Source organism: Neolamprologus brichardi, chromosome 22 (assembly GCF_056152115.1).
Source record: "Neolamprologus brichardi isolate AB-2024 chromosome 22, ASM5615211v1, whole genome shotgun sequence".
NCBI lineage: Eukaryota > Metazoa > Chordata > Actinopteri > Cichliformes > Cichlidae > Neolamprologus > Neolamprologus brichardi.
In genome coordinates, this window is record NC_142124.1 from 23,153,962 (window position 1) to 23,166,736 (window position 12,775).

At 40.5% G+C, this 12,775-nt stretch overlaps 1 protein-coding gene across 2 annotated transcripts in view; it reads right to left on the reverse strand.

Moving 5' to 3' along the window:
* csmd2 (CUB and Sushi multiple domains 2) overlaps positions 1–12,775 on the reverse strand; it is a 262,542-nt gene that overhangs the window by 110,748 nt on the left and 139,019 nt on the right. For both annotated transcript variants that reach the window (XM_087834531.1, XM_087834530.1), the window contains 3 exons: positions 7,378–7,499; positions 3,449–3,552; positions 1,510–1,622 (listed from right to left, as the gene is read on the reverse strand). In XM_087834531.1, the coding sequence (XP_087690657.1) occupies positions 1,510–1,622; positions 3,449–3,552; positions 7,378–7,499 (339 nt within the window). The remainder of the gene's footprint in view (positions 1–1,509; positions 1,623–3,448; positions 3,553–7,377; positions 7,500–12,775) is intronic.

Sequence of the window (12,775 nt, forward strand, 5' to 3'; positions counted from 1 at the left end):
TATATTATACAACTATATCAAAGTGGCTCCATTTTAATAGCATTCTTCTAGTAGCATTATCGTTACTTAGCCTATCTCTCCTATGCTCCACTATGTGCGACACGGAGCTGAAGGGAAGCAGACGTGACATGTAGCTGGGGAAACAGCAGTAAAGACTCAAACTGAATTAAATTGAAAAGAGGACACAAACATCACCCATAAATTACTCAAATACTTGTTTGCTTATGTTTGGTTAATGTTTCTTTTTAATTCTTTGTTAAGTTGTTTTGCTGCCTGAGAGCTCCAGACTCAGAGGCACTGAGATCGCACACAAAAAGGGAGACTTAATTTTCTCCTATAGTTCCAATTACTCTTCTTTTCCTTTTTTTGTTTGTTTCTTTGGGTTTTTTTTTGGTAGATATCATCCATATATTAGTTGTGTTCGTGATATGCCAGTATTGTGGTTGGCACCATCGCCTCACAGCAAAGAAAGTCCTGTGGTTGAATCCACGGCAGGCTGGGGCCTTTCTATGTGGCGCTTGTATGGTGTGTCTGCAAACTCTGGCGTCCTCCCACAGTCCAAGGACATGCATGTTGGGTTAATTGGTGATTCTAAATTGGCCGTATGTGTGAATGTGAGTGTAAATGGTTGTCTGTCTCTCTGTGTCAGATTGGCGACCTGCCCAGGGTGTACGCAACCTCTCGCCCTATGACAGCTGGGACAGTCTCCAGCCCAACTGCAACCCTGAATTGGACAAGTGGAAGAAAATGGATGAAATCGATGTCATATTACTGTTTAAAGTCTCATATGAGACAGATGCATAATCTCCAATGATTATGTCTTTGAAGCTAAACTTGGGATGACACATACTGGGAAGACCAGCAGCCAACTGAAGAAAAATGTGTTCTGTTAGAGCATATGATAGTTAGTCTTGAGCGGTGAGTCACAACGCACAAGCGTAACTGATCAAAAAAGAAATCCACTCCTATTTCAAACTGTAAAAGGAGAAAGTCGAGATTTAAAGTCTAACTATAAAGACTGCTTTTGCTTTTTAGCATCAGTGTACCACCGCACCATGATGACTCACTGCACAACCACTAAAAAATACTTTACCATTAACATGACTCCCCTTTGATGCTACTCCTAAGATGATTTAACCTCCTAGGACCTGGCGTCCACATATGTGGACATCACATTTTTCGATGTCTAGTCCGAAATACTTAATTTTTCCCTACAAGGGCCTGATATCCACTTACGAGGACATTATACTGCCACTGTTCTATCGAAATTTAAAACAAATGTCCTCATATGTAGATCTCATTTTTGTCAGAAACAAAAATCAAGTAAAAAAAAAAAATCTGGTAATTCTTTGTTTTTACATTCATCAGGTCCCAATCGACGCAAATAGCAAAGAAAAATTTAAATGCATGCCATGAAAGAGTTCAGGTCTTAGGAGGTTTAAGAAGTTAAACAATCCGTTTTAAAATGCAGTTAACGAGCCAGAACCAAAATATATACAGTAACCTTACCTTCATAGGACACCTTGAAGCCCAACGAGCCACTGGTATCATCTGTTTTGAAGTTGAGCCACATCTGATGACTGGTGCTCACGACAAGGTCAGGAGTAGTCGAACCAGACAGACTACAAAACAAGAAAAGCCAACATACACCTTATAAAAAGACATTTCTTTCTGTTGAATATTCTATATCTTTGTGCAATTTTTTAATCAGCAGTAGAAGTGCTTTAGCTGTGGACTTGTCATCACCTAGAAAATACAGAGAGACCTTGTTTTTGCTAAATCATCACACAAATTAAGAACTTTACAAATTTTGTAAGGCATTTTAACCTAAGAAATGTTTTTTATCCTATCCCAACACTTACATTCAAAATAGCAGGAGACAACAAAGTGTAAAATGAATGCAAGATCAGTCAATGCCACAGAAGTAATTTAATCTCATTTGAATAGTAATTCCACCCAACTCTAATTAGGAAGGGTATAGCTGCAGAGTAAGTGATTAAGGGTTCTAATTTTAGTGACAGAACACGTAGGATGGTGGGATTGCTACTAGTGTCTGGATAGATTTTTGTTCTCTTTTACAGGCTTTTGGTAATGCGCTGAATGTCTGTGAACTCCTAAGCACTTGTGAGAGAAAGTATAAAATGCTGCGCGTCTAATGTAGCACTAAAAAGCTTGTCAAAAATAATAGACAAGGCTATTATATAATTTCCACCCAGACAAGTTATATCAGTATGCTAATAATTTCCCTGTAAGCTAATCACTGTCTAGAATACTGTCCTTGTTGATGACCTACTTTATGTTTTTGTGTGTTTTTTGTTATCGTCACCACCCTTTTAATTGTTACTGTTAGATCCAAAACAAGGACATTATTTCCCTTATGGGAAAAACTCTTGTCGCATATTCACTCCAATAGTTTCTTTCCACTGCTAAACTGTCAGAGCACAGTGTCTTGAAATGAAAAGAGTGGATTTGATTGGTTGTGACTAACTGCCTATAAAGCCCATTTATGACTGTGCCGCACTAAGGTTACATGCCTCTGACCATAAAGTTACAAAAAAATATTAAATAATTCCCTACACCCTGCACGCGCTCGGCTGCACCACTGATTCTCAAAAAATATAGTCCTGAGTTTAACAGTGCTGATAGCTGCAGTATATTCTCCAGTACTAAATTGTTCTAGTTTGTTTGTGTGCAGGAGCGCAAAGACTCAATTACTCTCTCTACTTTTAAAGCATAAAGAAGTCCATAAAGGGGGGAGGAGAGGGAGGAAAATCTTTAATTGAAGAGATTAAGCCATATTCAGTGTTTGTCCTGTGTGTGTTGTTGGTGTTTGAGCAAGTAGACAAAAAAATATGAATGTGAGGATGATCTCACATCAGCAACCCCTTCCTTTGCATACCCTCATTTATCTCCAACCTCCCCCTCCTGGTTTCCACCCCAGCTCGGCAGCCTTGCATAAAAATTGATCTATAAAAACTTTATTAAGGTGGTAAATTTCAGCACAATTAATAACAACATCCTGTGAATTGTTATGGAGCATCTGCTAGCGCAAACTCCATTAGGGGGCATCAATATGCAGTTTTGCAATGCTGCGCCACATGGCTGTGATCTTGTTTTTAACAGTGAAAAGAGAGATGATTGACAATGTGGTGCGACATCTATTTTTCATGCCCTGCTGCATCAGGTGGTGATGAAATAAAAGAGAAACCGTAGGAAGAAAAAAAAAAGGGCTGGAGGGGAACAGGAAGACAGACGGGCGCTGTCGGGCGCGGGGGGAGGAAGAAAAGGCGAGTGTCCCGCAAAGGTGAGGAGGAAAGAGAGCGCGAAGGCAGAATATGATTACCGGGAACATGACTTGCAAAAGTGAAACTGACGGGTAGCTAAAAGAAGTTAGAGAACAGAGGGTAGATTAAAGGCAGGAGAAAACGAGGTCAAATGAGTCACTCACACGTGGAAGATGGTCTTCTGGTCTCCCACTACCTCGCCGTCTCCAACCGTCAGCGTGTCGTAGCCACGCTCCAGGTCAAAATCTTCAAATGTCAGCTTGATCACCTAGACAACGGAGGGGACATCAACGAGACAAACGAGGGAAGCAGATGCTTAAATACTCCCTGAACCAAATGCAGAGGAGAGATCTCTTCCCATCTGTGACTCTCTTTTCCTCTGTTCATCAATCCATCATACATCAGGTTTTTTTTTTTTAAGATCTGTCCATCAAACTTCCAGCTGTATACACTGTAGTAGTATTTTTACTTATTTATTTTTGTTATTAGAATTGTTTTCTCCTTTAAATCTCATACTGTGTGACCTAACAGCTCGGTATTGGTATTTTGCTTCCATGCTTCTGTAAGTGTTTACTGCGTCTGCTGATTATGAACTGTTTCTCGCTAATCAAATATCTGATTGCCTGCCAGATGGTCTGCACGACCTTCACTCTTGCCGATCATGCTAGCAGCTTTCAGTTGCCTTCGTGGGCTATTACATGTGCCTCTCTATGCATATATATATATATATATATATATATACACATATATATATACGCACATATATATACATATATACATATACACATATATATACACATACATATACACACATATATACATACACATATATATATATATATATATATATATATATATATATATATATACACACACACACACATATATGAGTGTGTGTGTATATATATATATACTTATGAGTACAATTTTAGGTCTATGCTGCAGCTGGAGGACAAATCAGGATAAAAACAAGGAAACAATAATTGCGTCCTAGCCGAGGCAAGCGAAGGGGTCAGCTCTGAACATGCAAACAAAAACGGTTTAATTATAAAAGTGCGGAATATTAATAACAAGGGAAAAAAATAGAGTGACAGAGGAGGCTAAATAAAAATAAAAAAGCCAAACAAGGAAAAGTCTTTGCCTCCTAGTTTAAATTGGCTGCCACTGATTTCCGCCAAATTCTTAATGTTTTCAGAGGGCTGAGAGAGAGCAGGGCCTAATGAAAAAGCTTATATAAATGCAAATTGCATTCTGTCCTATGTTAAACCTAGTTCCTAATGAAAATTGCCAAGGTGGAGAGGAAAGATTGATGGTGTGTAGGCAAAATAGGTCAGATCGCTCGATAAATAGAGTTTCATACCACAAACTCATCTCCCATCTGCCAGCCAACAGGTGAGGTACAGAGGGGGTGAAGATAAAAAAAAAAATCGAGAGGGAGAGAGAGAGCAGCAGCCATATTGTGAAAGAGTTGTAAAAAAAGAAAAATCATCCATACTGAACAGCTGACGTAAAACCATGTCTCCGAAACTGTGTAAAATGTAAATATTAAATGAAACAAACACTCCTACAACTTCCAAAGTAGTTGGGAAAAGACAAGAAAATGGAAAAATATTCAATCAGTTCCATGACAGCCTATAGAAAATGGCTGGATTTACCACTAAGAAGAGTTTCTGATGCAATTGTTTTGAGGATTTTATCATTTGCACTACTTCATATCATGCAAAGATTTGGAGAATTCAGAGAAATCTCTATACGCTTGAAAGAAAGCTATACCAATATTGTATTGCCGTGATCTTCGGGCCCCGCAGGCAGCACTGCTCTGACAGGAGGCGCGACTCTTTGAAAATCACTGCATGGGCTCAGATACACTTCTGAACACCATTGTCAGTGAACACAGTTTGTTTCTGCATCCATGAAAGCAAAGTAAAACTCCAGCAGGCAAAGATAAAACATTTAGAAAATCATGACCGTTGTGTCCTCTATACGGGGGGATGGGGTGGGGGAGGTGTCTGGCTCATCCTACACAGCCCCAGGATTTGTGATGCGAGGGTATGGGAGGTGCATTACTGCACACGGCATACCCTCACACAATTTAAACATCTGTTCATATACCATTTATTCTGAATGATATATACACGATTTGACGCAACATATGCTGCCCACAGATGATCTCTTGCAATGAAAGCCTTGCTTGCTTCATCAAGACAATGCCAAACTGCATTCTTCAAAGCAACAGCACGGCTCTGCAGTAAAAGAGTCACGGTTCTAAACTAGCCTGCCATTTTGTGCCAAATGTTCCAATAAAAACATTTAGTTAAAAAAAAATCCTATCATAAATGAAATCCTATTGTAAGCAAGACTGGGGACGACATTTCGTTTTCTGTACTGCAGCTGCTGCTCTAGAATATTTAACAGTATTACATAACATATTAGCTATTGTAAATACTTGAATAGTCCATAGGCACATATACCTGTCACTGTATCCAACAAGGTTGAACTAAGCATTATATATAGAGGGCACAGTTAGTTCATCTGTGGACTGGAAGAAAACCTTGCAGCAGCTCCGTTGCCTGTATTTCTGCTTCTGTCAAGTCAGCTGTAAATCCCTTGTAAGACTGCTGCTGTGACTTAAGTAAAGAAACCCCAGCTCTGAATGTCTGCCCGAACACTGATTATTTATTAAACTATTACATACACCCTGCTCCTGGTAAATACTGCAGCATCCTTGCGGGTCATTTTTCCACCGCAAACCAGACACGCACAGTTACATGCATAGGTTTTAGGCGGTAATGACAACACGAGAGTGCTTTTTAAAAATCATATATATTTAAACGAGTTCATTAACATTATAAGTAGCATATTAATAAGAGAAAAATCTCATTTCTGTGGAGATCATTTGCTTTAAAAAAAAAAAAAACATGACCTGTATTCAGTCGATTTTTCAAAGCACATTGTTGTTTTACGTTGTCTCTGAGCTTTGTCGGGTCCAGAGGATAGCTCTGTGTAACTTGGTGTAAGTCTGGCAAGTTGGGGCCACTTTTTGGCTTTTTCTGGCATAAATGGGTAAACACATAAAGACTGCCAGCTTCAAACAGCTGCATTTAGTATCTTTGGGAAACTATGAAGCAGCACCACTTGACAAAAACCCAAATTACTTATCATGTCATGAGGCTGGTAGGTCTAGCAGAGCTTTGTCACGGCTCGCCCACCCCCCTTCAGACTGAGGCTGTTCTGCCTCAGTCTGCTGGCTGACCTAACATTTCTGGCTGGGCAGGAATAGAAGCCCATTACGTCTCTAAACAGAAAGAGCAGTCTCTCTCCATCTTCATCTGAACCAGTCACAGAGCAAGAGGCAGCGTAAAGTACTGGTGTCTGTTCCAGCAGGCTGCCTCCTGGGTATACCCAAGGGTGTCAATGTTTGTTTGTGTTTGTATACATGCAAGCAAAGGGTGGACTTTTGTGGGGGCATATTAGATCTGACTCCCCGTCCTCCCTTGCCTCTCACCTTACATAGCCTCTCTTCTATCCGGCGCAGTGGAATAAGAGAACGGATTTGTAAAACCATTTTGTTTGAGTTCAGAGAAGGATATTTGGCAGGATAGCAGCTGGTTGGCCTTGAACACAACTCCAAAGTCAATGGTCTGAACAGAATGGCTGTGACACTTTCATGATATCCTCCAAGCATGCTCTCAAAACCTCTCCATTAGTCTCCTGTCCATTTTACTCACTCCTTCTCTCCCTCACCACAGGTGTTTCTAACAACTCGCTTTGTCTTTTGCTGGCTCGCTTCCAGTGCTCTTTCCCCACCTTTCATTTTCCTTATCGCTCACATTTTTCAATAAGAAAGCTCCTGTCACATGGTGTGTTGAACAGCCCCTAAAGTGTCCTGTAGCAATTATCAAAAGCATAAAATGAGTCATCTGTGTCAGAGAAGCGCTTCCTCTGGAGCTCCTCCCTAAAAAGGTGCAAACTCATCAGGCAGCTGGCAGCTAAAGATACCACTTACGGCACCGCTGGAAATCTGTGCTTACAGCGGCAAAGCAAAATTAACACCCTGCATTGTTGCTTCAGTTCTGTGTTCAATGCCATTTACCTTAGATGTGTCTGTCGCCGTGATGACCCAAGTGCAGTTGGCGTTGTTGTCATACTGAACTGGGTAGTTCGGAGATGTGATGACACCACTGGGTCCTCTCAACTGGCCTCCGCACATTGGTGCTACAAATCAAGACAGAGAAGGACACATGTTCAATGACAGTTTAAATACGTACTTTCTGTTCAAAAATCAGAGAAGATAAACTGAATGTTGTTTGCCTTTTGTTCCATTCCTCCATTCATATGCTTCCCAAATGATGACTGTAATATTACCAAACACCACTGGCTAGAACAAAGCCCCAAACCTTTGACATAGCCTCCACCGTGTTTTAAAGATGACTGTAAACACTCACTGCAGTTCATCTCTCCTAACCTCCTCCATACATACTGATGTTAATTTGAGCCCCCCCCCCCCCAAAAAATAATTAAATTTTGTATTCATAGCTCGATAAAACCTATTTCCACTCATTTTCAGTCAAGTTCTTGTGTAATTTGGCAGACCTTCACCTTTTTCTCAAGTGTCTTCTTAACAGCCACCCTCCCACTGAGATCATCTCTGATGAGACTTCACCAAACAGCTGATGGGTGAAGTGAAGGGCCAGATGTATCTCTCAGTTATTGTCAGGTCTTTGCTCAATCCCCCCCCCTTTCAAAAGGACATGACTTTCAGATACTTTTTATCTGTCTGACTTGCCTTTTGTGCACTACTGTTCTTATTTTAGATTTATTTTAACTAAAAGTCTTTTTGCTACAGAGGCTAAAGATACAATTTAAGATTGGTTCGTTGACAGTTACATGTAGACAAAACACATCATCTCTTGAGTTTGGTGCTTTTTTATACTTCAGTGATTCATAGGTCAGTGTTAGCTGTGCGATATGACAAAAATCTCATATCCCGATGTAAGACATTTATCGTGCTGACAACGATATAAATCACAAAAAATGTAATATTTTCTGTAAATTCTGTGAATCTTGGGAAACTCGACTTGCGTTTAGTTTCTCCAGCTGGGCGTCCTTTACCTGGATTCGAGTCTTTTAACCGATACATGAAACTATACATTTTTAGACATAAGTTGTAACGGCCACCATTTTCTCTCAAAGTTTGAGTCTAAGGTTTATTTTTTAGCACCTGACGGCTCTGTTTTTGCTTCTCATCCGTAAACTCTCTGCATACTCTTTCTTGTGATTCAGTTTATTTTGAAAAGTCTCAACAGGATCTTGAGCTTTATTGTGAAATGTTTACGTGGAAAACACACAAGCGGACAGCGGAGCCACGCGATGGTTTTACCGTCATTGTTGCTAATGAAAACATGTAAAAACAAACACTTGTCCGCCCATAGTGTGGTTATATTAAATATAAGAGAAAGAGAGAACTTTAAGAAATTAATATAGCCACTACAGTGACCGTCAAAACGATGAAAAATATTGCTGTATACAGTTTATTTTACGACACCACGAAACAAACGATAACGTAATAGGAAACGATAGACGTTTTTATATCGTCATCCGATATATATCGTTATATCGAACAGCCCTAAGGTGGCCTATGAATTATGGCCTGGTACAAGGACTGGACTGAAAATGAGTGAAGGCCAATGTCCAGAGAAACACTTTGAGAGACCTTTAGAAAACCTGGAGAACTTTTACTCAGTACTACTTTACCTTCATTAGGTATTTGATGAAGGTCAACAGTTGTATTTAATTGGCACAAGACTTTTGCACAGCACTAAAATCTGCATCAAACTCACATCTGGACTGCATTTACAACTAATCCTACTGTCATGGTCCTGGGTCATTTTGACCCAGTGTTCTCAGTTTTCCTGTGGTTTTGTATTTTGTTCCTTATGCTCATTGGATTGTTTGGTTTGGTATTTGGATTCCCCCTGTGTCCATGCTTTTATTGTGGCGTTTGTTCTAGTACCGTGTTCCCGTCCTTTGTGTTCTGTGTTCTCCTCATCCCCTCGTGTATTCATCCTTGTTCTCTGCCTCTCTCTCTCTGTGCTCATCTCTGTGTACTGTGTTGTGTTTAAGGTCCACATCTCGGTGTCAGTATTTTCAGTTTCGTGTCCTCCCCGCTCGGTCATGAGTAATTGTCCTCAGCTGTGTTCCCCGTGTGTTCCCACTTCCCTCATTACCTTCTGTGGCTGTATCCCAATTCAGGGTCTGCAGCCTTAAAGGCCGCATTTTAAGGCCGATTACGTCACAGCGATGCGACGAAGGCTGTCCCAATTCGGAGGCTGCTCGAAATGCGGCCCTCAAATGCGTCCTTCATTTCCCTGAATTTTAAGGATGTGGCGGTGTAGACTTCGTGGCCCAACATATCCCAGAATGCATAGCGCGGCGGTGGGTGTGGATAGTTTTGCCGAAAAAAACGGCGGATGAGGGGCGCCTGAAGAGTAAACTTTAAGTAAGTACTGAATATTATGTCACTTATTTATGTGCAAATGTTTAATAACGAAGATCATTAAAACATTACTGTTGGCCACATGTCGGCAAAGTTATGTGACATTAGTGACGTTTGTACTAACTTGGTTTTAAAGCCTTTACTTTAAAATATACGCCGTTCAATAGCTGACCTTAATCAGAGAATGATCAAAGCTCATGTAGAAACAAATGAACAAAAGATTTTCTCCTTCATTTCTGTCAAACAAAGCTGTATGAAACGTTTCCAGCTGTTAGTATCATGGTTGCTAGGCAACCTGGGCAGCGCGACGGGGGCTAGACCGTCCCATTTCACAAGCCTCGCACTTCCGGCCTTAGCGGTCTTTAAGTACGCGGCCCTTGTGGATCGTTAAGGCTGCGTACTTTAAGGCTGCACACCCTGAATTGGGATAAACCATGTGTATTTATGTCAGAGTGTCCCTTTGTTCCGTGTTGCGTCGTCCCTCTAGGTTGTGTGCATTTCCCGTGTCTTCCCAGCGCCTCAGCTTTAGTTTCTCCCAGTACAGTTTTGTATGACTTCTTATGTTCCTGTTAATAAAGACCTGCCTTTGAGTTCATCCCCGTGTGTCTAGAGCCGTGCATTTGGGTCCTCTCTTGCCTTCACACAGCCGCCGCATGACACCTACTGGTTGTGCCTTAACCCCAGCCTTCAAATATGAAATAATCAACATTGTGTGTATTTCATAGTTAACTGGTTTTTTTAATGTTGTACAAATAAGGTGTCTGAGCCCCATTTTTCTATTCTCCTACAGATGTTCTCCTTTTTAATTCAGTCCAGCTGCTGCTAACGGCTGGGGCTGTGATTGTATAGGACAAGTGCATTTGTACAGCTCGAGCATATTTCCTTCCATTTTACATGCATAACTATACTGGATGGATGTTAGGCTTAGAGCACCGCTAAAATACAGGTGACCTACTTTGGATATTGCGCCTCAACACATCCTGTGTAGTCACAGATGAAGCACTATTGACGCTGTTGCTCCTCCGCCAAAGTGCTGCATGCTCTGCCTCTTGCACGAGCACAAGAGGCGAGCAGCACTTTGAAAAGATGAAGATGTTTGGCAAGTGATTGGTAACGATAACGTGATAAAAAAAATTAACATGAAATTAAAAACCACCGTTGCGACAAACTCCAGTGCTCCCTCTGAATACTCGACTTGATTTAGTGTGGCAGTATGAAAAAAGCAGACTAATGAAAGACTCAATAAAACACGTTAATCAGGGTTTTACCACAGGTCTAAAGATATACTGGAGAAAGACTCTTTTTATAAATACTGTCATCTTCTGTAAATAACACATGAAGGAAAACAAACTTGATGATTTCATACTTAAATAAAATAACGAAATGCAAAAAGTGCTGCATATCTACAGGGAACACTGTCAAATAAATGCAAACAACTAATTACGAATCAAATAGCACAATTAGATATTCTGACTGAAAAGAGTAGATGAGCAGTTAGCATACCAAGCATCAGAGTACAAGGTGACTTTCCTTATCAATGCCCGAGGGTGACTGCTTAACACAACTATTAAACACCCTTCAAACTGAAGTACTTTAAGAAAACAGTGTGTACGTGTGTACATATGTGAAGGGGAACCTGAAAGTACTTGAAAGAGCTTTAGCCAACTACCCAGATTTTAATGAATTGTGTCTAAGCGAGGTCCTTTGGGTGCTCAAGCCCCACTCCGTGGCTCCATGCTCCACCCCTCTCTCACCAAATCACCCCTATTAAAATTTTAAAAGAACTTTGGCGAAGTTAAGGAGTGAGTAGAGTAATTAATATGAGTTGTGCTGACAGTGAGGGTGACCTTAACGAAAATAATACAGCAGGAAGTCTACTGAAGCCATCACGTTCTCTCCAATTTCTTTTCTTTTTTTAATCACGGGGATCATTATGTCTGATACATCCTACTCTGTGTACTTGGCGAGAGACATGAAAGTGCAGTGGGCTAAGCGGCAATCAAATCTGCAACGGAAAAAGAACCGCAGCTTGGTGTGCGCAGGAAAGGAGGTACGAATGAAAAGGGAACCATGAATTTTTTATAACGTGAATGAATCTGCACCCAGAGATGAAGTTTTTTTCCTGTGCTAATGATAGTGCTGTTCAATTTAATGATGACTAATGCTAATTTAGGATACAGATCTTCAATTATTCCTAGATGATGTTTAATCTTTATTTAAACATGGGGAGCCAGAACAAAGGCACAGTCCCAAAGGTTAAATGAGGACGATCGAAAGGGCAGTTACACTGACTGACTGTGGATGTTATGTCAATGTCTCTTTACACACACACACACACACACACACACACACACACACACACACACACACACACACACACATGCAGATAAAGAAAGCCAATTTTTCTTCTCCAAATTACGGCCATGTCAAGTCTTGACTGATGAGAAAGAAATATATACCCACTTTTAATGCAACTTTTTAATTTAACGTTTTTGAAGCAACTATGAAATGACATGCAGCTTTCCCATTTAGACGCCACGTCTTAGGTTGTTTCGAGAATCCTTGGACTTTGTGGTGTAAAAAGTCTAGTGACAAATTAAAGGAACAACTTTGGTAGCTCTGTTGTGCTGTGTGAGGCATTTTGCTGGCATTGTTCAGTTCAGCCACTACAAATCAATATTCTCTATGTTATGATGAAACAATTTTATCTTATTTTCTGGGAATGAAGACGCACTGAATGTTCATGAAAAAGATGTGAATCATCTCCTATGCCTTTCACAGCCACCGGATCATCACTCAATTGACCACGTGAGAGAGATTTTGTACGCTTTAGATGCACAGCTATTATCAAAACATAAAATGCGGAAATATCTGTGAAAGAATGGTACAGTTCAATATCATGACCACTTGCCTAATATTTTGCCGATCCCCCTTATGATTCAAAAACAGTTTTGACCCTGTCTGTTGTATTGCCCGTAAGATACTTTCCATACTG